The sequence below is a fragment of the Caloenas nicobarica genome, chromosome 16 (assembly GCF_036013445.1).
Source record: "Caloenas nicobarica isolate bCalNic1 chromosome 16, bCalNic1.hap1, whole genome shotgun sequence".
Lineage (NCBI taxonomy): Eukaryota > Metazoa > Chordata > Aves > Columbiformes > Columbidae > Caloenas > Caloenas nicobarica.
In genome coordinates, this window is record NC_088260.1 from 8,303,705 (window position 1) to 8,328,318 (window position 24,614).

A 24,614-nucleotide genomic window follows, 5' to 3' on the forward strand; every position below is an offset into this window, starting at 1 on the left:
TTGTGGGAGGAGAAGTGAGGTTGAGATCATGGCAGCTCAAAACAAACTGGAGTAACTACTTCAGTTTTTCTCCCTGTTGTACAGCATCTTTAGTAGTGGGTTTGGGTTTGAGAACTTAAAATAAAACCCTTTGGAACTCTAAAATAAATCTTTTACAAATCATCTTCTCTTTCCAAAGATTTGCTGTTAGAAGAATAATATACCTTTTCAGAAATGTGTTTGGCTTTATTTTATTATATTTTTAACTCTTTCCTGAATGTTGTCAGTTACATTGTGGAGTGGTTATATATAGTGAAATGCTTATGAATGTGACTTTATTTTCTGATAATATTCAGGGTTTGAATATCGTTTGCGAGAATTATGCAAGGATTTACTGGGTCCAGTCCATTACTCAGCTGGAAGTCAGTGGGAATCAACAGTTATGGTAAGTCCTGATAATAGTTTGACGAAGAACAAGGAAGAGTTTCCTGTGAAAATTACAGAACATGGACAATAGAACTTAAAATATCGTTCAACTTAGTGGCAAAAAAGCAACGACAAATTATTTTTGCTGACCCTGTAACCCTTTCCATACTCTGCTCTAATCTTGTAAGCAGGCTTCCTTCCATGACACTTGTATTTATTTAATGTGAAACCATGAACAAATGCTTATTGCCACAGCCTCAGCTCTGGTGCTGCTGTGAGTATCACGCAGATGGAGCAGAGTTGCGTGTTCAGGTCTCCACATTCTTCAGATGGCAACTTTGAAATAGTGACATGCCACTGAAATGTCTTCCCTTCTCAGAGCCTGGAGTCTGTAAGGGCAGAGGCTGCACTGGGTTCATAAGTATATACATGTAAAGACAGTTTTTATTCTGAGAGTCGTGTAACCAGAGTAAGAACATAAAATACACATCTCTCTCCAGGCAGGAAAAGGCACAAATCTTAAATAGCTGTATGGAATATATTTATGATATCAAGGAATACATTCTGAGGATGCTTTTGTGGTTTTTTTGTGCAGGGTTTACGAAAGAGAGAACTATTGAAAGAGCTTCTTCCTGTTATTGGACAGAACCTCCGCTTCCAGAGGCTTTTCACAGAATATCAAGAGCAGCTAGACATCTTGAGAGACAAGTAGCATTTCCCCAGATTTTCCCTGCGGGGCCTGGTCCGAGAGAAACTGCTGAACAGCATTAACCAGAGACAGAAGAGGAGCGAGAACCCGGTCAGTGGGGACATTCCTGAAGAGAGCAGTGTCGGGAGAGTCCCAGAGCTTCAGGAGTGACCTGCTTTAGTTTTTAAAGAAGCTCACGAGTGGATTCGTGAAAATGAGTGGATGAGCTCGACCGTTTCCCAAGTGAAACTTCACCATCGAAGCTGTGGCCTCTGTTTCTGTGGAAAGTCGTGGATATGTACTTCAGGGGGGGTCCTTTTGGATCTGGATCTCATTTTAATATCAAAACTAGCTGAGAACTGTTTGTGGGGTTTCTTGGATGTCCTGTGAAAAGCACAGTACTTCAGAGTACACTGAACAGCATATTTAACCCTGTTTAGGGTTTTTTGCCTGAGGATTTATTGAGGCTCAACACTAAATTAGATGAATGAGCCACGTAAAAAGAAATTTCATAAGTATTAAGGTATTATGCAGCCAATAGACTCTTTCCTGTGAATATAATAATAATAATAAGAGGCTGTTCTAACACATGGACTATTTTTGTACTAGAATTTGCTAACTTGTAATATGGAATTTTATTTGGCCAATCATCAGGCTATCTCTACAAAGTCATCTTGTAGGAAATTTAACTCTAATTACAAAAGCTATGTTTCAAAATAATTCTACCAAATTAACATGTCATCATCTGGTTTTTAATTTTTAAATGTTTGTAAAAGGCATTTTGGGGGGAGGGGGCGGGATACAATGGGGTGACTCTTTTTGTAAGTACAAAAATAAATGAACATTGCATTGGTTTAAAAAACAAAAAGCAAAACCACGGTCTTGAATTATTACAGAGGGCACAGGCACCTCCGGAAATGTCAACGCAGACTGAATCATGTGAAAATGTCTAGAAATAAATAATACCAACTGGGTGATCTTTCCTCTGAAAGTTTTATATGGTTGTCTGGATCCTAGAGGGAAGGATCTTTAAGGCAATAAATTCCATCATTTGGAGGGGTTTGTTGCCTCCTGCATTCACCCAACGGACACAGGATTACTTTTTTTTTTCCTATGGCAATCTCACATGTATCAGATGGGAAAAGTGAAGGTGTTAAGAAGAGCTACACAAGCTCCTCTGACCCATAGTCCAAAAAGTTAAATTGTACGATGACAAAGATTCATGTGCTATTGCCAGGTAGTCCACACTCATGGGAACAGGCATCATCTTCCTCATAAAGTAGAATCATAGAACCATAGAATGTTTTGCTTGGGAGGGACTAACCCCCCTGCAGTGAGCAGGGACACCTGCCACCAGAGCAGATTGTGCTCATCTTGCACTCGTGTATGCAGGTAAACAACCTGCTGAAATTATTAAAATGGGAGATAGACACTGTATTATGGGGAAAAGGCGGGTCTGGTCCAAAGCCCAGTGCAGGCCACGGGAGTCTGGCTGTCAGCTCCCGAGGATTTTGACTCTCAACTGTTCTGTGTAGGCAGCTGCCAGGATGGTGGTTTAAGGAGGAAAGAACAAACAAGCGTGGGGAGTTTTGGAGACATTTGATAAGTGAAAGCTCTGAGGCAGGTGGCTCTTTCCTCCTGCAGAAGGCAAGATGTTTGGATTCTGGCCATCCTCTGTTCAGCCTTGTGCTGTACATACCAGTATGTAATGAATGCTTTTTAATAGGATTTAAATGCTGAAATACTTTTTATGAAGAGCTGTCTCCATATTAGACACTATATAGGGTTTCGTACCCATTTTTTCTTGGAAGGTCGTGTCACTGCCTGTCAGGCAAAGAATAATATTGTTTTAAATTCCATGCATCAAAGTTTATTTAAATGAAGATGAGTATTTTTCTTAAATTGGATATTTTAGCATTTTCTGCTTATATTCAGCATCTTTTTTTCAGATGCAGGCTCTGAAAACTGTTTAAGGCTGTGTTACGTTATCAAAGGAAGCCTGCAGCAAAACCGAGAAGGAACGCTTTTGGCGTGGAAGTGAAAGCAGGCTGTTTTGAACAACCGAGGAGCTTTTATTAATTAATGGTTTGGAGGGAGAAATGAGGCAGGATCAGACGTTCCCTGTACACCGTGGCTGAAAACACCCGTCAAAACTCCCTCAGGGCTTCCCCGGCGTCCCTGCCCTGGCGCCGGTGAGAGAACCCAGCCTGAGCTGCAGCAAAAACTGAAATAAAACCCGGGTTAGCCGGGCGCGCAGCTCGCAGGCTCCCGGCCCCGGAACGCCGCTCGCAGCCCGTGTTTCCGCGGCGGGGCCTTTCGCCGCCGCACCCGCACCGGAAGGAGCCGCGGCCGCAGGAGTCCGGGTGCGGGCGGCCCGGAGGAGCCGCGTTCCCGAGGGTCCCCGGGCTGAGCCGCCGCCATGGGGAAGAGGCAGCACCAGAAGGACAAGATGTGAGCGGGGGAGGGCGGGGCGGGCGGGCCCCGGTGAGTGACCCCGGTGAGTGACCCCCGTGTCTCGGCAGGTACATCACGTGCGCGGAGTACACGCAGTTCTACGGGGGCAAGAAAGCAGGTAACGGGGCGGGGGGCGAGGGGTGGCCCCCGTGACTTCGGTGGGGTGACCTCCCTGCGGCGCGGGTGGGTCCGGGCTCCCCCCGAGCTGGCCCCTGACCGCCGGGGCTCCTCAGACCGGCCCTGCGGATCCGCCCGGGCCCGGCAGAAATTCGGGGTTAACGCGCAGAGGAGCCGCCCCCCCATTCACCGCGTGCCTGGGGGCGGTTCAGCTGTTCACAGTCACATTTACGCTCGGTGCTCTGGGCCCGCCAGAGCTCTGGGGGGTGGCGGTTGTTGCTGCTGTTATTGTTGCATTTTGTGGTTATTATTGTTGGGGTTTTTTGTTGCTGTTTCATTTTGTTTGGGTTGTTTTTTTTTTCTAATTGTATCATTTCAGTTGAGGAGGTACTTGTGCTCCGCAGAACAAGTCTGATTTTAGTTACAGTTTTGCAAGTTTTAGTGCGTTTAGCTTTGTCGTCAGTAAATTGCCACCATGCATATAGCAAAATGTAACTTTCAAGTGTTTCTTTGTTACCTAAAATACTATATATTTATTAAACTCAAGGTTTGGTTTGTGTTTTTCCCATAAACAGACCTTCCACGAACTAATTTCAGACGTTTAGCATTTGATCACTGCAGGTAAGACAACAAATCTACATTATCATTGTTAAACGGCACATCTATCCATCAGGCGGTTGACATTGAACTGTTACTGAAGCCGTGTTCTTCCAAGGTTGTTACTTTCATTGATGTGTGCCTGCTACGATAGTAATGCAGCAAGAAAAACATTCAAGAAGCAAAACAATATATGTACCTTCTATTATTAGTGTTTGCAGAGGTTGAATCTGATGGCTAAAAGAACACACAAGTGAAAAAAATAATTCAGAACAATTATCGGGTACATTGTGGTCTTTCAAATCTGTGTAACTGGCACTTGAATCTACTTTTCTGTGGCCAGAATATGCTTGGTCAATCATTTGCTTTCTGAGGCAGTGATCAGATAGACTGAAGCAATATTTATGTGTGGTTTTTGGGTTTAGCATTTACTGCTCAAAGTTCTGGAGTGAAAGAGGTGATTTGGTAGAGGTGGGTTAGAAATCTTGTAAATCGAATAGTTGAAGAAGTTACCATCCATATCTACAAACTACCACTACTCGGTAAGAGCTGGGTGGGTTATGGCAGAACCCCTGCAGGGGATGCTGAATGTTTCAGCGCAAAGAAGTGACTGTTTCTACTTGAACTGTCTTTTGTGCTGTTGGGGCCCGATATGGCAATGGGAGCGGGTTGGGGAGCATTACAGCAGCTGCCTCTCTGGCTGTGAGTGCCGACAGCTACAAGTTACTGAACTGCACCAGTTTCTTTCATGGATTTTGTGTTAACCTAATTTCCGTGGAATCAGGTAGTGGGTATTGGCAGCCACTTAGTATTTTCATTGGCTTGAATCAGCAAAACGTTATTTGCTTCTGTCATCACAAATTCCAACTGATTTTGCTAAACAGAATGTGTACTTTTTCTTCTAGTTTGTCTCTGCAGCCATTTGAATACCCAGTTTGCACACCAGATGGGACAGTCTTTGACATACTGTAAGTTACTCTCTTTACTTAGCTTTACTTTTTGTCTTGCCAAACTGCTTGATTACAGCTGTGTAATCGTAATTTGACCATAGCAAGTTGACAAAAATACTCATGCCCATCAAAAAATAATAGAGGTTTTTGATGGCACTTGTCTCATTGCTTATCCTTTCTCTTTTCAGGAGCATTGTTCCTTGGATAAAGAAATATGGAACCAATCCAATCACCGGAGAAGTAAGTAATGATGGATATATTCACATGATATCTTTGCTTTCCTTAAGTTCAGTTTCCTATTTAATGTGTGGGAGAAAAAAAGCCTTAACGAAAGCAAAAGAAGTTGAATGAGAGTGCCGTTTTGAAGTATGGTATTTGTGAGATCAACTTTGCTGAAATTAGTGTACAGATTTATTAGGGATCTCTTTATAGCTCTGAAAAAAAAGGAGACTTCTAGATTTGAGACCTGGTATCCCCTCGGTGTCATCCTGCTGATGATCTTTTGAGGTAGAAAATAATCAGCCTTGGACTGTGTGTGTGGAAGAAAGAGGAAAGTGTAGTTCATTTTTCTTTGCGTTGGATTGCCAATAGTGTGCCAGAGGAAACGTGCAGTTCATTTATATAGAATCCCAGGGTGTCTTGCCTTACAGATATGGCATAATTAAAATCTGTATAGATGGAAACATGAGCTCGTTTGTTACTGCTAGTGACACCCAGAGAGCTTGACTGGTCAATGGTGGAGAAGGCTCCGTACTGCTGCCTCGTGTAAGCAGAATTCCGGTCCGTACAGGGCAAGGTGCTGGCAAGCTCACCTCCCTGTCTGTGATTAAGCTTGCAATGATGTTTCCTAACCAAAGGGATATTTGGCTTTATGCAGATTGAAGAGATTAATGGATTATATGAATGGTAAACTTACACTGCAAACTCTTTTGAGTTATCTTGACAATATATTTCAGAAAGTTTCTGACCTGTCTCTGTCATGACAGTTCACTGTGGGACTGGGATTTTGCACTATGATCAGTGCCTTAGTGTTTTTCCTCCTCCCTTTTTTGCATAAATGATATTTATGAAGGGATTACTTTATGTAGTAATGTGAAATTGTAAAGCACCAGATAAATATGAAGTACTGGAGATGTTTCCTTGTTGGAATTATTTTTTTATGTTGTGTTAAAAGTACATTGTTTGTGAGGGCATAGAGGAAAATTTTAAACAGAAAATGCTGCTTGAGCTACTGAAGCTTGTATCGTTCTTCAGTAAGTGCAGTTACTTTCCCAAGCAGTAGGTGGCAGCCATTGCACAGGATTGTTGGTTGTTTTGCAGGTGGCTTTCTGGTATGACATTACCTTTGAAACATCTTGTGTTTGATTAAAGATTTTTCCAGCAGAGATATATGAGGAGAAGCTAAATACAGATGCAGCATTCCAAACTCTGAACATAAACTCAAATGTCTTCAGTTATAGCAAACTGCAGGTGTGTTTGTGTGATGGAGAGATGATTGAAGGTCTTTCTTCACACGTGAAGAGGCCAATGTGTTGTAGAGAAGGTACGGAATTACAGCTATTTCACTTGTTTTTGCCAGCCTCCCACCACCTTGCTGCTCTGTGCATTGGTTGGGAGTTTTGGGGTGTTGCCAGTTCAGTTTTTTCACTCAGAGCAGCTCCATTACACCTGTTCTCATTTCAGACTGTGAACCATGATGTGGTTTAAAATTACTTTGGGTAAATGCTAAATAAGAAGTGTAATGTGCCTAGTGGTCTTGTGTAATATAGAGAAAAGGAGGTGATGCAGAATATGCTTGGTGAACCAGAAATGCTCAAATTAAGTCTGACTTTGAGATCTGTTAGCTTACCCAGACTTGTGCATCTATAGTTGATGTGGCGTGCGCCTCTCACTCTCCTCTACGTGTGTCCCCTTTTCCTCTGTATCACTCCATTTGGGAAGCCTGTTCTTCTTCCCTTGCGTTCAGTGGTGGACTTGTGCTATACAGCTCTGTCCTCCGTGTTCCAGACCACTTGGAAAAAAAAGATGCTTGCTGTCCAGAACAGCAAACAGCCCTGCTGAATCCAACCCTGTGGAGCTCTAGGTGGAAGAGCGGGGTTGAATAGAGTGGGGTTGTTTCCCAGGAGATCAGCTCTGTTTTTTGGAGCAGGAAGATGCTGTTGGGCAGGAAAGGGGATGGAGGTGCTGGGACAAGGCGAGGCGGGTGGTGGAAGAAGTCAGTGAGTTGAGCTTGTGCATCTCTAGGCTGCGCTGCCCACTATTTAATCTGTCATTATTTGTGCACCTTCTGTCACTTGTACAGCTTGCTTATTGTGGAAACCAGAAAGTGTATTTTCTGTAATGAGTTGGTGACTTACAGACACTTAAGACTCTGGGTTTGTTTAAAAAGGAATTGAACCAGATTAGCTGCGATGCTGTGTTTTGTGCGGTGCCTTATGAAGTTACTTTGCAAAGGTTGATTTGTCATTGGTGATGAGGCTCTGGAGAATTTTTCAATTTTTTTGTCCTGAAGTTAAAAATAATGATATCCTTTGTGGCTTATACTGCTATTGTTATGGTTTGCTACAGGCCAAATGTTTTAGAGAAGTCAATAGGCTACTTGGAAACGGCGTTGTTGATGGTGCACCCTTGGTACTCACTAATTCTGTCTAGCTGTCTTATTTCTGAAGTAGACCCCTCAGCGGAGAATTGGAGAGCCTTGCAATCATTAATATATTTATCTTTGCGGTGCTCCCAGGAGATAGGACTGTGCTTGTCTTTTATTAATTGGGTGTTTGTGAACTGATCTACAAGCAGCTTCTCTGATTCTTCTAAGTCTTAAACTATTGGACCAGGCTTTTCAAAGAAATTTTGCAATGCCAAGGTCACAGTTATTCTTTGATATGTTTAAAGTATTTCAATTTTTTTTTTCTTTCCTTCCCTATACTTCCTTATGGTTTAGGGTTTATTTTTTTACTTGCTTTTCTAAATGTGCACCTGAGGTGCAGTTTGGACTCCAATATCTGTTTAGGAGAAACAAATCACCATTGACCTACATCTAGAGTTTCCCATGAGCTATTCCAGAAGGTAACTTTAGATTTTTTTTTCCCCCCTTTTTAACAATGCATTGGAGTGAAAAAATACTTCTATTACTACCCCAAGAATTTTGGAAGAAACAGTGCATCCCTTGCAGCTGAGCTACAGGCTGTCAGATGGCGTTGGCTCGCTTACTTTTTTTGTCAGCTTTGTCAGGACACTGCCCTAGCTTATGTTTACACCGAAATTGCGTAAAATAAAGAGGAAGGTCATAATTAGCTCATTCCTTTTTACTGAGAACAGCACTTTGGCTTCTTGGGCTTGCAGATAGTTGCAAACTTGCCAGAAGGTTTCGTGCGGCGGCGCTGTGGCAGCAGTGACCAGCAGGCCTGCACAAGCCAGCCAGCTGGGCTCCCCAGTACCAGTTTCCAAGGAGTGAGAGTGGTCAAAGCGTGTCCGGTTTGTTGGAATCCCAGATATGAACAGATGATGTATCCGTGTGCCATTTGACAGGGATTTCAAGGAAATTGTTCTTTGTTGCGTGGATATGGTGTATGTGGGCTGAGCTATTTTTCTCTTTTGCATTGTAATGTTTGTGATGTAAATACCTATTTTTCCACTCTGGTTCGGTGACATTCTAACCGCATGTGGGCAGGCCAGGTTATTGCAGTTGTACTTCAGCCCTATTCAAGGCTCTGTAACCTTGGCAAATCTCTTTCTTCCCCTGTATCTTGGGTGGCTAAGGTCTTTGTCCCTTGTACCCACTTTTCTGTGGGAATTCAGTTCTTGTGGACAGCTGAAAGTCAGTTAATCTCTGGTGTTTGCTTCTAGGGCCTTGGTCCAAAGTCAATTTTATGACTAAGTGCATCTACTTTTAAACTCATATAAGGGCTCACCTATGTGAATTCTTTCTGCACGGCTCAGAGCAAACTAAAATCCGTTTGTTTGCTGACCCTGCATAACCCAGAAAGGCAATCTTCATGGAAAGGGCCACGTGAGGCTGTGCAGTTGTTGCATATGTATGTCTTGAAGGACAAACAGGATTCAGTTGAATTAATTTAGCTTGGGCTTAACATATGCCTAAGAGTCACGTTAAGAGGCCTGAAGATGCTGCATGGTGGATGTTTGAGACTAGGGGTCACATTTCTGGTCTGAATGAGGCAGAACACAATTTGTGTTGTGCCGTGTCTCATGCAAGGTTAGGATCCAGACCTACAGGCCAGAGAGAGCTATTTTGCAAGTGTCACTAGGTTTTTACTTTTTAACTGGGTTAAATAAGAAAAAAAATAAATTCTGAGATTTTTTTTTTTTTTAGGGTTGAGAAAGCCTTTTGCTTGGGCTGCCTCTGAAGATAACCATAAAAAGGAATTTGTGGCATGTAAAAAAAGCAGAAGGTGGCACAGCCACTGACATGGAAAATTAGGAGTATCTTTGGAGTCAGAAGGCTGAAAATCTCTGACTTTTCCCAGTAGGACATTTGCCTTCTTAAAAAAGAGAGCTCTCCCCAAAGTTTTGCTCTGCGTACAAGACAAATATTTGTGTTCTCCCACACTCTTAATCCTGTATTTACCAAACGAGAATGCCTTGGGGTGAGATTATGACTAATACGATCAAATAATTGTGGCAGTACAGGTGCCTGCCGCGTGCAGTAAGCCTGTCTGGCCCACACTTGGAAAGCCCCCAGAGATGCACGTCTTGTCCCCGCCGTGCCCTGCAGCAAGGACAGGACACTCCTCGCTCCAGCACTGCTCGCTAGGAATGTAAGCAGTGCCCCTATTTTTTTTTTTTTTTTTAATCATTTGTTTGAAATAAGGTTGGTAGGATGATGCTTACTGGAATAACTACAGGCACTTTCAAAACCTATCACTTCATACCCTCAAAAGAAAAAATTGCAACCCAGTCTGGTATTTCAAAGCTTTGGAAAAGTCCTTCTCAAATACTTTCCTTAAACATGTTTATTAGCGAATTCTTCTGCCAAATGCTGGTCGCTATTGTTACTTCATTTTTTGTGAAAGCATGGTTGCTTTTCAATTTGATCAACTAGATTTCAGTCAATGTTATGGAAATCAGTTGCTGGTCTTGAGGTAAAAGAAGCTTGCTGGCCAGGGTAGTGGAGAGGATATGGAGAAGGTTATTTTTTTACCACTTCATGTATTAATCCCACTTTAAAAATGGACAAACAATCTTACAGCACTTTTTTTTTAATGCACTAAAAAAGTCTTTGGCTATCTAAATAAGGGAAATCCTGCCTGAAAAGGATGCAGAAATTAGAGCAAAGGTGAAACTTCCTTAAACAGAAGTGGTTTTACCATGTATTTTGAAAACACAGATACAGAAATAGAAAGCACTGGTAATTGTTTCTTCATCCAAGAAGCGAACATAGTAAGAGGGCTTCGGTATTTTTTTCTTTTGCAATATTCTCAATAAAGAAACTGCAGTGTGTCAGGAGTGTGAGAAATATCAAGTACTGTAGGAACAGGTGTTAAACTACCGGTGAAATTCCAGCCCAGGTTTATAGTTCACTACAAATTGCTCCCCACCTCTATCAGATAATCAGCGCAGGGCCCTGTAAGTGGGTGCATGAGCTTCACACGTTGCTGAGTCAGAGGCGTCAAGATCACAAACAAAACTCCTCCAACGCCGAGTTGAGTGGAACGGCCTGAACGGGGGAGAGGACAAGTTCATGTTTCATGTGATCCATATTGGCTAAATCAACAGTGATGATGGCTTTTAACTCGGTTCATGTGGCCCGTGTGGTAATTTGCTGCAGATTGCTGCTTTAATCTTGTTATTCCAGGTGTGTTTCTAAATAATGAGCAGCAAATAGTGGATGTCATCAGGCAAGGAGCTGTGTTTCAAAGGTGACCTCTCTCATGCCAGCATAGCAGTAGCTGCTGTTGGAATACATTGTCAGGAAAATGTAATAGCTGTAGATAATGTCCAATGTGATGCATTTTCAGAGTGCTTGTCTAGACCTTTCTGCATCATGGTGGAAATGCTACCTTAGGATTTTGATGGTCTTCTAAAGATGGCACACTGCAGCAGGAGTCAGGTTGTCCTTGTGACTTTTCATCTTTTTCTCTTGAAAAGTTTTCTTCACTTTCACTGTTTCCACAGAGACCGTGCTTACTATGAGCATTTTCCTTCTTTGTCTAGACAGACAATATCGAGAGGAAAATGCTGTGCAGTGCTCCATAGGCAGGCTATCTCCACATCAGTTTTCCATATCTAGAGTGCTGGGACTATCTAATTAAGAGCAAATTAGTTTGACCGATTAAGATATTTTTCATTATGTACAAAAATTCAGGAGTGAAACATATCCCACTTTCATTGTTTTTTTTTTTCCTCAACATCAGAGCACAGCACCTGAAATCCAAGTATTCTCTTATGTTTTCTCCCTGGGGCTTTGGAAATGAGTGATCATTTAGGTGGATCAGTAACTTCAGGTCTCATTTGGCTGTCGCATAGCTGATGTATAAATGAGAATTTTAATTCTTCTCTAAAGAAGGCTTTTCACATACATGTCAGAAGTCGGTACATCTTCAGCTTTGAGATTCAAAGTATATTTCTTAATTTGTCTGATGCAATTCAGTCAAGTCCTCAGATATTGCATAGGGTTAAATGTCAGTTGCCCCCTTTTTCCCCCTTTTATTAAACCTACCATATTTTTTCCTGTACATTTGAAGTGAAGGAGAGAGGTTTTTTTCTTGTTTATTTGTAAGAAAAATTTGGGGGGGAGGGGAATACAGTTTTGTTCTGAGTGAGTAATAGCTTGTTGCAGAGCAGAGAACAAAGCTCACAGAAATAAACCCAAGGGAAGCCTTGTTGTTGAAAAATGATTCAGACAAATCCAGCTTAGGTGGTTTTCGTGTGTTGCAGAAAGACGGGTGAAATGATGAGGAAAAGAGAACTGGAAGACTCTCTGAGGCCTTCGGCTCCTCGTAGTCTGCTCTGCAAACGGCGCTCTGTCCTGAGCCGGTGTTTGCTTTGCTCCTGCTATGGCTGCCGAGAGGTTCTGCTGATGGTTTTTCGTCTGATAGATGTCTCCTGTAAATCTGGGGTTTGACCAGCTTAGTCTCGTTTTGTATTTGTGCCAAAATTGTGCTTCTCTCTGTTAGTGTTTATAGCTGTGTATTTGTACAGGGGAATTTAATGCTTTCTTGACATTTTCTTGTTGAGACTTGTATTTTCCTGTCACATTATCTTCTTGCCTTTAAGTTCTCTATACCCTAAATGGTCACGGTTGTTCTTCTCTGCATCTGTTTAATTTTAATTTATCTTCATTGAACAGAGTTAATCTTAGCATACACAGTAAATGCTGAGTGAATGCTTGGTACAGTGGTGAGAATATTTTCTAATCTCTCCCTTAAATACTTTGATCATACTTTGATATATGATGCATGATAGCGTAAGACAGAAAACAGTTTCATCATATGCATTAAGACACAAACGGTGCTTTCAGAATATGATAATTAGTTGTATTTTCTCTTGATAGTTTGGATCATTTCAGAAGCAGGATGTGCAGTGGTTTTTCCTTTTCTCTTTTTTTTCTTTTTTCCTTTTTTTTTTTTTTTTGTTTGTTGTGGTTTATTTGTTTGTTTGGGGTTTTTTTTGATTGTTTGTTTCCACTTGAATGTTGCTGCCTGTCTTTCTGTGGCCTGTAACAGTCATTCTGCACGGGCGGTTACAGCTATCATCACTGAGCATCTCTCTCCAGGTGCATTTTTGTCTGGGGGCAGCAGACACAAGCTGCTGCTCAACTGCCTGGAATCCACTTTGAATGAGATGAACTCTTCAATATGCAGCAACTGAACCATGTCGTCTTACCTCATTTGCTTCAGAAATTATTAGCTTTTAGTGAACAGTCTAGATGAGTTAATATTTGACTATTGACCATAAATTTTCAAGGCCCCTAGATAGAAAGATATGAGAACTTGATTCTTGCCCAGAGGAACAACCAGAAAGTCGTGTGTCATAACTGGAAATGGTTGTAAAACACAGGGGAGTCAAGGGGCTGAAGGTCCTGGTGAGTCTGATGACCTGGAAGATTTTTATGTTGGTTTTTCTGAAACTTGCCCACTCTCCTTTGTTACTGACAAATATGTGGGTAATTGATTGTTTCTCTTCCAAAGTTGTATCTGTGAGTTTTCCAGTAGTGCACCCAGCACCACTAATAGTTAGCCTTAAAAGGGGGATTTATTTTTCAGTTCCCTATATCTTTGCCAAACAGGGAGAGCAAGGGTGAGATTTGCCTAGACTTACTGTTCAAGTGCTTTGTCAAAAGGAGCTGTTTAAAACCCTCCAGTGTCATGAGTCACTGGGCAAGCTGCTGTGCCCCCTTCACACCTCGCTGATGGGGATTGTGCGGTGATGGACAGTGTTTCATCCAGTGAGCCAGCTCTGCACGCAGGCAGATAAATGTGTCTAGCATTATTCCTAATGCATTATTTCCCTTACAGCAAAAAAGTATTTACATCTAGGTTTTACAGACCAAACAGATGGTCTCTCTCTTTTTTTTTTTTTTTTTTCCTTTTTCTTTTCTGTGTTTTGGTGGAAGTAGGCACATTGGATGGGGTTTTGTGTTTGTGACACTTGAAAAACTAGCAGCTGTGGAGTGCTCTAGCCTTAAATGAGATACAGCATGAGGTTTCCCACAGATCCTTGCTTGCCTGTTTTTCACTAAAATTGGAGGCTAACTTTCTGATGCTTCTGCAAAGCTTTATTTTCGATGAACCATATTGTGTTTGGCCGTGGATCTCTGGATTGATAGACTTCTGACTGCATTAAGACTGCAGGTTTAATCTTGCACATGGAAGTACAGATCTTTTTCTCATGGTAATTTCTGTTAATGTGCTCTTTGATAGAGCAACGCTATTGCTAGTATCTGTGAGCCATGTGTGTTATCAAGCATATCTTTATGATTCTCTGGACAAGGCTTTGGTGACCATATGGTGTCAGTTTAATTAAAATTTAAATGTGGAAAACAGTGGTCTGGAAGTGGGTGATGAAGGATCTTTTGTGTCCGTTTCCATACCAGTCCAGTAGTAGATGAAAGCTGCAGTTAAACAGCAGCTTCATCCAGGGATGTGACTTGAGGGTATCTTTTTAGCATTTTGTAGACAGTTGTCCATATGATAAATATCTAGCATTTATGGTGTTGAAGTGAGCACAGAAATGATATTTTGAATCATGAGACTATTCTGTCCTCTTGGCTGCTGACCCCAAATTCTTTATGAGATATTAAACTACATAAAGATGGCTTATCTTGTTGTTTAGCAAGTGCTGATGTTTCCAATCATATTCCCATAATGCGTAGCCTTGATGAGGATTTCCAATGCCTTTTATCATCATTAAATCCATTTACAAGATCTGAAATAAGTAGCAGTATACATGGAGTTATTCCAATGCTATTCAAACATTCAATACCCCTACGTTTCTTGAAGATTTTATAGCAGGGAAAATTTTAAGAGAACTTCTTAAAATGTGAAGTTGTAGGCAAAGAATAGCAGGTCTCATCTTTAACAGAACCAAATAATTTAATACAGAATTCATTTGCTGCTGTTAAGCTAAATTGGGTACTCGGTAGGCAACACTGTGTTTTAATATCAGTGTTTGGTTTGGCCTTGTGTTCTGCTTGAGGTAACTCTGTGTTGCTTGTTTTGGTAGGATGAGAACCTACCAAACAGACACGCCAGGCCTGGATGGTTTTCTCCTCGTGTTGTCAACCAGCTCAGACATGACACATGAATTTTCCCCATGATGGCTTCACTGGATTATCGTGTGTTCCTGCCAAAGGCCATTCAAACGGGTGTTTGATCCCCAGGCATCAAACATTTTAACGCTAACTCAATGTCGTAGAGCGGGAAAGTCTGTATTTACTAAATACAACTCTTGCCACACGTCACCAACTCTACCCGTGTGTGGATAGAGAATCAAATGAGCCCATTTTGATTGCTTTTCAGGCTGGTGCATATCTAACAGGGTCAGAGCCTCATTAACAAGAAGAACATGCAGCCATAGAGCAAAGAGATTCAGAGAGTGTAACTAATTAATGCGCGGGGATTGTAGGTCATATCTTCATGAGACACACAGCGATGACAGAGAATGATTTAATTCGAAACAATCGGCGTGCTTCGTCTGTGAGCTGCCACAGTGCCCCACTAACCTACGTGTGGTAATAACCTCTGCTTCGGGTATCAATAAAGGGTGCTGCCCTTTGGGATCCCGCAGGAACGAGCGCTGTCAGCTGACAGATGAGAGTGTGCGGGGCGCTGGGGCTTCTCGCTGCTGCGAGCAAGTAGGTCATGGCCAAAAGTAGCCTTGGCTGCCTTTGTGGAAGTGTGCCTGCGAGAGAGGAGTCAGCTGAGAAAAAAGCTAGTATGGGTTTTGGGTTTAGTTTTGGGGTTTTTTTAGCCCTTCCTTGCTGTGGAGCAGCTGGCACTACGTGCCGTGAAATGTGTCTGCTTTCCAGTATTCTTGCATAAAATATTTTTAGAAGCGAATATGGAACTCTTGTTTCTGCTTAGGGGAAGTGGTGCATGCTTGTGGCCTTTCATTTTTGTTAAAAATTTAGAATTTTAATTAGATCAAGTGTTTTTAATAAACGTTTTTTCCTTGCTTTCTTCACTAGAGTTAGGCTGAAACTGGATGGTAGATGTGTGTCGGGGAAAATCAGGTTGGAAATTGTTTTGAACTTGAGCTGTGTATGCAATATTTGAGGTCCTTTATGCTTTATTAGTGATAAGCAATACGTGAAAACAAGTGCTTTAACTCATTTTAGGACTCATTCACTCTTGCTGTCTCTTCCCACGAAGACTGGCTCCCGTTTGTGGCCTAATGGTCATTTCCATGGCAACAAACTGTGATGGTGCTTGGAAAGCTTTGACTTTTGGTAGAGAATAAATAAAAGCAGATTCACCCACACACAAGATAACCCTGTTTTCATATGAAATGAAGAGAGGGGGAAAAAAATGATATAGGTTTTCTATATCATATTCTTTCATAGTTTCCTGTGTAACTTGTAGGTCTTTCAAAACTGGACCTGCTCGAAGTCACGGCGTGCAGACTGAGGATGCTCCATGTGCAGTTGCCCGGTCTCCAGCGCTGAGCTGTCTCTGTAGACCGTGGCAATCCTTTGTAGCAGATAATCACCTGGTTTGGCTGTTCCAGTGCTCGAAAGCTTTCCTTTGACAAAACACTAAATCCCCCTCTTGTCTTCCTATGCATTAAGACACGTTAATGAACTTCTCAAAACATTTCTGTGGTGGTGCTCTAATTATATTTCCCCCACATATTTTCTCCTATACGACTCTCAGTCTGTTTCCATCCCTTCTCATAAATACATTGCACAAGAATCATCCTTTATCGGTAGCTGGAAGTTCCCTCATGATACAGCATGGGAGTGCTCAGATATGAAGCTGTTGCTGGCCGAACCGAAGCGCAGAGCTGCTCCAAAGGGCATGAGCTGACATGCCAAGGTCAGGTCTTCAACACAAGCTTGATGAGAGGACAGTCTGCAGCGAAAGAAGTTTATAATGTTCATACAGCCCTTTGGTATAGAGTTCTCATCCTGGAAGATGACTCCAGGTAGTGCGTGTGTTTCAACTCCTATATGAAAATCACTGTTTTTTAATTTACTGTTGACATATAAGACTGTATAAGTGCTGGTCTCAGTGCGGAGCAGATGCCAGTGTGAGCAGCTGATGCACGATGAATAACTGATGCTGAAAACTAACCTTTTTCCATAGTATGGAAAAATGTGACCTGAAATACCATACTATTTTCTTGAGTATGCAGTAAGAGTTCGAGGGCTTGGCAGCACTTCTAATGATACATCATACATTGTCAGATGAAACAGTGTACTGCAGCTTTTGCTACCTTTAAAGTCTGTATAGTAGTTTAGTCTGTCTTTTCCACTAAATTTCTGTCAAGGTATAAATCTGAATCTTCAGTCATGTTAAATTGTTTCTTAGCGAACTGTTTCCATTTTTGTTTAAAGGTGATCCACTCATGTGTTCTGGGGATAGGTCAAGTCTGCCAGCAAGATGATTTAAAGGCCTTCTTCAAATTATCAATGTTTCCAGCAGTCGTATTTCTAAAGAAGCTTTTCCTGGAACATAATTTTTGGGCTGTTGCACAACATGTGCACAGATGGATGCTGCTTTGTGTTAATAAGTTGTTTAGGTTGAACAGATCTGTCCGGGATCATATGTTCATTTTGGCAACTCTGCTGTTCCCCTATTACTTCTTTGACAATTTTGTTCTAGTAAGAAGATAAATAAATGAATAAAGCTCTGCATTCTCTTAGTCGTTTCACAAGCTGCCATTGCCTTTGCTGTCTTTCTTCATACCCCAGCAGTGTGCAGGTTCGTTGTCTTTTGTTTGGGGTTTTTTTTGTTTGGTTTTTGTTTGTTTTTGAGAATCTACTTAAGGAAAAACAGTGGCACTGGTCTGCCTTTGCCTAACTAAATATAATCTAACCTGCTCTCTTTCTTCACTTTCCTTCCCTATCTTATTCCTACTAGCTCTCGTTGCTCTTCTCGCTAATAAATTAGAAAGATGGTTACCTTTCTGTCAGCAAATGAGCCTGCCAGTTGGCTGGAAACAATTTGAGAAGTGCCTTCCTGTAAATGAATGAGTCCAGCTGTCATAACGTGTACGCTCTGAACCAAGAATATGAATTTTGATTAGGCAGAAAAAGTCCACTGACTTGGTTTCACATGATTTTGTTATCGCTCTTTGCCACAATGATTGAACTAGCAGTGTCGGCACCGCGGCTGGCAGATCTCCACGCGTAGCTTTTTCTAAAGTGCTGTCTGGGTTATAAAAACCTCCCTAAACTGTTCAGGTGTGTGTTTTGAGAAGAGAACCGATTGTTTCTTTTAAAAAGCCTGTGCCGTGTGTGCTTTTAAGGATCAATTTGGCAGTGAAACTTGTCTCTGACAGCTGATACAATCAAAGGGTTTGTTGGGTTTTGGGTTTGGTTGGTTTTTTTTTCCTATATCTGAGATCCTGACTCAGCCTTGCAGCTTGCTGGGCTGGACTTTGTTTCCAGCTGGGTACCCCAGTCAAGTGCCACCTAACCATGCTGGTGGGGTGACCCCAGTCATGGTGTGCCCTGGCACGCCAGCGATGTGCTCAAATCACATCCTGACCCTATTAAATGACTGGCATATATGGGCCTGCCCTGTCATGTTGCTGAAGGCGCACAGTTATTTTGGGCATGCTTGTAGCTTTCATGTCTTGAGGGAGCAGCCTGATCATCCAGAAGGGTTTGACAGCCCGATAGCTCTTCCTTCCCTGTGTCAGGAGGCCCCTCCGGAGAGAGGGCAGCAGAAAAAGGCCGTAGACGTTCTTCTGATGAAGCGTGGGGGAGCAAGAGTCAGCCCAGTTTGCAGTGTCCCCTCTGCAGGGGAGAACGGCACTCTCGTTTCATGAGCCTGCAGGACCTCCTGACCCCCGTCTGGCATCTCGGTTCCCTCTTCCATGGAATTGTTATTGTTACCTGGGGATTAACTGGCCAAAGATCCCTCCTGGGTCTGTCTGCCTTCCTCACCCCAAGCGCCTCTCTGGAGAATTTGTGCCTCCATTTCTCCTCATTATGGCTAGTTATGTTGTGGACTCCACATTCCCTGAAGGAAAAGAAAAATTACAGTTATTTCAGAAAAGGTAGTGAGCTTGATTGCCAAAATGGTTTGCTGGCTGTATGACTTTCATCAGAGGTCCCTTCTGAATTGTCACTGCTGCTCAGCAGCACTGATCTTTGCCTCGGCTTTTCATGCAAACTCCCCTTTCAATTTGTGCGAAGACAGAGCCGCACAACTTCTCCAGCCTGTTCACTTGGTTAGCACTGTACTGTGTCAAACTACAACACTGTAAATAATCATATCCCAGTTCTCAGGCTCAATGAGCCTTGTTTTTGTGGGCTGTCTGTGACTTAAATTCCCAGGGTTTTGATGATTCAGACAACTTGCAGTATATTATTAATAAATGATGTGCTATTAAAATCCTAACACTGATGTTACAGTTTCCTTTTATTTCCACGGTTAGATTTTGCTGTGATTAATTTTATTAATGCTTCATTTTCTTTAGAAACTAGATGCCAAATCACTTATAAAGCTGAATTTTGCTAAAAACAGTGAAGGTAAGAGCAGTAATTTCCCGTGTGTTTTGGTGTTTGTTTGTGTTTTGTTTTTCTTAATGAGTGCTTTGATAAATCCCGGTTTGTCTTACTCATGGTTAAGTTACATAGTTTGTTTTCTATTGTGGATTTTATTTTTTGAGTAGAATGACTGCTCCTTGTGAATGACACAACTTTTAAAGTTCCATATCTGTTTTTGTTTACACTGGGGGGGCTGTAAATTATTCAGCAGCAACTTCACTTTACCATAGCTACTACTGCAGTGAGGTACTATTTACTTTAGGGAAATTTTTCAGAAAAGGCTAAATTTCCATAATATGTTAGGTTTTTCTAACTTGCCTGTGGCATTATTTGCTGCTCCCTTGGTTCTGAGCACCTTTTCGTTTGTAAGATGAATTAGACTTAAATGAACACATGGGATTTTATGAATAGCAGCACACAAGAAAGCAGCCTCATGTTTTATTTCTGCAGGGTTAAAGATATAAAACCTGCCATCTAAGAGAGGGTGCCAGGAATAAAAGAGAACAGTGGAGATGAAATAATATTTTACAAGGCAAATAATGGTTTTTCTTTTAAACAAGAGTCTCAAGGATTAGATGGGAATACAATTCTGAAATGTCTTTGTCCTTATCTTACCAACAGTCCATAGACTACAAGGTCTCCTCTCTAGCTGATGGATTTCTTCGGCATTTTGTGTTCTATCTGTCTCAAGACCAGAGTGTTAAAAAATTATCATTAGTCACTGTGGCCAAGGTTTTTGAAAGATACTGTGATATTTGGCTTTCCTTAAAGAAGTCCAGTTCGTAATGCTGGAGTAGAATGACAGCAGCCACACAGACTCCGAAGCCTTTTCCTTAAAAAGGTGTATGCCATGTCATTAATAGATCAAGGGAAGATGCAACCAAAGAGGAAGAGTAAAATGTTGCATTTCTGTCTATCAGCAAACTTTTCTTTAAATCTTAACATGTTGAGTGGTTGCTACATATGTAGGATCTTCTCTGTTCACACCTAAACAATAAAAAAGGTCTTCAAATATTGCAGTTTCTTCCATTTAGTGACCCTTCCTTAGCTGAGTACCATCTATCCAGATGAACAAGTGTGGGCCCTCAGTAGCTCTGCTTTTGCTAGAACTGAAAACACGGTGACTTGCTCTTTTTTATGCAGCTGGAGTGAGGCCTCACATTTTACCAGCGTGTTTCTGTATCCGTCACTTGGGCCATACCCTGATGCCACTTGTGAAAATCCCTTTCTAAACTTCCTCTTGAATTTCAGCCCCGTGTGGTAATGGCTTTCCTTCAGCTCTGGTGGCATTAACAGAAACGGCCCTTGCTGGCCTCTGTGTGCTGGAGGCCTGGGAGCCTCTTTGGCTGATCAGTTAATCGGTAAATACTCTGTAGGTGTTTGTCTCTCCTGTCTGTGCAGGTGCTGTGAGCAGCCTCTGTTCTGGTCTTCCTGCTGGTTTTGATTTTCAGATGATAATTAGGGAAAAAAGAACCAAATAGGCCCAACCTATTTCAAAAATTTCACCCAAACCCCCCAGGTCTAGCAAGCTGAACAAGTATTAATAACCTTCGTCTAGTTGCTTTCTGCTGAGATGATCCAGGCATTTTTCTTTTTCCTCGTACGTTGCCTTCCATCAGTTTGCTTGTTGTTGACATGCTTAACGTTTATGCTGACCCTCCTGGGAAAATTCACAGCTTGATTAGAGCAGAAGCTGGGTTCCTTGTTGAAAACGTGCTCAGATTTAATGGCATTCTGCTTGCCACATTTGAATACAAAATGCTCTTGTCTCCTAAAAGCACAACAGCTGCTGTGAACTTTTTTGTTGGATATAAGCTAAACTTTTATTCCTGGGAACAACACTGAAAATAGAGCACTGGGCAGGTTGCAAGGTACAGGCTTTAGAGTCAATAGAGCTTTGATTACAACGATAACACCTATATTGTGGTACTTCATAGAAATCAAGTAAATTGGACACATTTCTGTGTTGGGGAATTGAAAAAAGTAGATTTCAAAACAGCATTTTCATTGCTTGTTTTTTATTTCTCTTGTGTTACTTTTTTGCCACTGAAGAATCAAAGTGCAGTTAAAACACCATTAAATACACACTGAAGTTACACCTTATACTAAATATTAATGTAGATATCTTTCAAAGATATAATAGAAATTAACTATTTCAAAACAGTTGCAGGGACTTCATGCCAAATTTAAACTTTTTTCTCCTCCATCAGGTAAATACCACTGTCCAGTGCTGTTTACTGTATTCACCAATAACTCCCATATTGTGGCCATCAAGACAACTGGAAATGTGTTTGCCTATGAGGTAGGTTCTCTGTTGCATTTCATTATTAATATCTTATATTTTATTTATTTCATTGAAGATCACTAAATGCTTTAGAAAGGTAGGTACATTTTATTTTTGTTCTACAGCCAGGAAAATTGAAGTGCAAGGAGGTGAACTAATTTCACAAATTATTGTCTGACTTTTACCTTCAAAATATTAACAACCCTAGAATATGATTTAAAAGATATTTTAAAAATCTTTTCCTAAGTTAATCTGCATGCACTGAATCATGCAGACCAAAATGAGTAGTTTTTATGTGCTCCTCAGCTGAATTAATAGACAAATCTTCTGACATCTTTCTTTCTGATACAGAGTCATCTGTATCACCAAAACACAAATTGCCTCATTTCTGTTCACATCAATGAATAAAAAAGAGTATTTTAACTGGAGCTGGGGAAAGAGCAGATAATGCCTTAATGGACAATTGAAGTGCATTTTTATTTGTGTTTTGTGAACATTTATGTGAACTCAGGTGGAATTTTAGTTGTGACTTGTTTGCATAATCCTTACTGTAAAAGCAAGGTTTAATTATTTTTCATTGGCAAATAAATCCTTCAGTTAATGGATCCATATCCAGTGTTGTAAAAAGTCTGAACACCGAAACATCTGCTTTTTGAAATCTGTTCATGGGAGATTCCGGTAGGACTTTCAGATACTGAGAGGAACAAGCCGAAACCATTGCAATCAGGGAAAAGGCTGGATTCATCAAGTTATTGAAAACTTGCTCCGTTGTACTTGGATTGTCTTCATTCCAGCTGTGAGAGCAGTCAAGATTAGGTTAAAATAAACTGTATTTTCTGTTCCTTCTGGAAGCGTGATGCTTTGATTGCTGTGAGTTTCAGAGTGGTGTTTGTTAAATGCTTGTTGATATTGTAAAACTGTTGCTCAGTTTGCTACAATTTCTAATACCGGGCTTCCTAAACAAGCTGTGCCAAGAGGGTCTGTTTTTCATATGGTGTATCACTTGGAGCAATAATATTTATCGGCTTGTTATAAGCACAGAATTAATTTACGGACTTCTGGAGGTACTAGAAAAATATTATCACTTTCATCTGATGAGAACAGAGCACACTTGGGGGAATAAGACAGATTCAGTTTTCTTGCAGGTAGGCTTCCACAGTCATCTCTCTGCGTGAGGTATTTGTTTATAACAACAAAACATTTATTCTGCATTGGTTCTCGCCAAGAAATAACACGCTGCTGCTCTGAGCATCATTTAATTTTCTCAGGTGAAGAGCAGCGTTGCTGCAGGCTCGGTGCAGCCGTTGGGGTGGGCAGAGGGTGAGGGGCTGATGCGGCTCTGCTGGGGACACACGTGTCTCCCAGGGGTGCTGGCGGTGGGGGAGATGCAGACCCTGTGTTAAAGCTGCCTGTCTTATACCATCTGTAAAACGCAGAAAACTGCAAGCAGGATTTTTTTTATTTTGGCAGTACTTTTACGATGAGTTTGGTTAAAATGATATGCATGACTATGTTTGCTTGTAATATTTATACATTAGAGTACAATTTTTAGTATCTGTATCTTTTGTCTGGCTGTTAGGCAGTTGAGCAGCTGAACATAAAACCAAAGAGCTACAAGGATCTTTTAACAGATGAGCCCTTCACTCGGCAAGACATCGTGACACTGCAGGTAAACTTTTCTCTGCGTTACACTTCTTACAATGCAGCTTTTTTGGAGAGGATGGAATGTTGCTATGTCCACTGCTATAGCAGGAATCTGGGATAGTTGAACAGAGAAACATTTTCTCTGTGTGTGTGTCTTGGAGACAGGTAGAAGATGAACTGCCGTATTTTCTTTTTTATCCAGATGAGCCACAAAGATGCTGTACAACTTAGAGCTTGACAGATCTCTAGAGTGATTATTGTGTGCCTTGTAGATAAGCAGATTGTTCAACTTTGTAAAATAAAGTAGAAAAAAAAAGTGCACAGAAAAAGTCAAGGATGCTATGTAAAAATGTGAATTTTGACAAATGTCTTTGCAGTTGCTCACTATTTCACTATATCTGACTGAATATAAGATCTTGTGCATAATTTTAAGTTTTAGGCAGGAAAATACACATAGGATTTTGTTGGTTTTGTTTTGTTAACCTTGATGAAAAATTGCTGTGACACCTCTGATCTATGGCAAGTCTTAACAGAAGTGCATTGGGAAAAGATTGGGTAGAGGAAAGGGAAAGATACGTCCAGAATCATCTTCAGCTTTAGACAGCCAACAGCGCATGGTCCATGTTATCAAAAGAAATGTTGTTTAGAATGTGAAGTATATGAACTTTAAGGAAGTTGACCTGTTAGGTTAAGACTGAAGTTGATTGTCCGTCTTACTCTTTTAAAGATGCCTGAAAGAGTCAAAGCTTCAGAAAAGAACTTTTTAGAGAAAGTTTTTAGAGAAAGTTTGTCTAAATAAGCAGCAATCCATCAGATTTTCTCTAAGTGCTTGCCTGCCATGGTTTTCTTGTGAATAGATACCAATGTTGATCTTTTACTGATTTTTAAAAGAACTAACACCTGAATTAAAACAGCATTGTAAATTTCGGAGTGTAACAGGTATCTATTTACAGCTGAAGTTTAGTGTCAAAAGATCTAAAACTTACGTTTAAAATTAAGCATTTTTAAGCTGCATGATTTCAAAATAGGGGAAAAACATTTAAGGATCATTATTATTGGAGTCATGAGTTAGTATGCATCTCATGAACAGTTAATTGCCACTAACCAAGACTAATACAGTCTAATTTGAATAGAAAAATATTTTTCATTTATGTAGAAATTTAAATGTAATGGATCCCTTCTTCCCTACTCCCCTCTGAACAGCGTGTTTATAAATATTTTTCCTCTATTCCTTTGGGCTTATGGCTGTTCAAGTTAATGCAACAAAGTAAAATGGTTTTAATCCAATGGAAGTAAAAA

General features: G+C 41.1%; 2 protein-coding genes across 4 annotated transcripts in view; both read left to right on the forward strand.

Moving 5' to 3' along the window:
• LOC135995150 (protein HIRA) overlaps positions 1-1,873 on the forward strand; it is a 34,982-nt gene extending 33,109 nt beyond the window's left edge. For all 3 annotated transcript variants that reach the window (XM_065646243.1, XM_065646244.1, XM_065646245.1), the window contains exons 24-25: positions 336-424; positions 1,001-1,873. In XM_065646243.1, the coding sequence (XP_065502315.1) occupies positions 336-424; positions 1,001-1,117 (206 nt within the window). In that variant the 3' untranslated portion in view covers positions 1,118-1,873. The remainder of the gene's footprint in view (positions 1-335; positions 425-1,000) is intronic.
• Positions 1,874-3,426: 1,553 nt separating this feature from the next.
• Positions 3,427-24,614, forward strand: part of PPIL2 (peptidylprolyl isomerase like 2) — a 71,825-nt gene continuing 50,637 nt past the window's right edge. The window contains exons 1-8 of the mRNA XM_065646674.1: positions 3,427-3,544; positions 3,616-3,665; positions 4,240-4,285; positions 5,167-5,229; positions 5,400-5,451; positions 19,318-19,369; positions 21,598-21,689; positions 23,251-23,340. Coding sequence (XP_065502746.1) covers positions 3,513-3,544; positions 3,616-3,665; positions 4,240-4,285; positions 5,167-5,229; positions 5,400-5,451; positions 19,318-19,369; positions 21,598-21,689; positions 23,251-23,340 — 477 coding nt within the window. The 5' untranslated portion in view covers positions 3,427-3,512. The remainder of the gene's footprint in view (positions 3,545-3,615; positions 3,666-4,239; positions 4,286-5,166; positions 5,230-5,399; positions 5,452-19,317; positions 19,370-21,597; positions 21,690-23,250; positions 23,341-24,614) is intronic.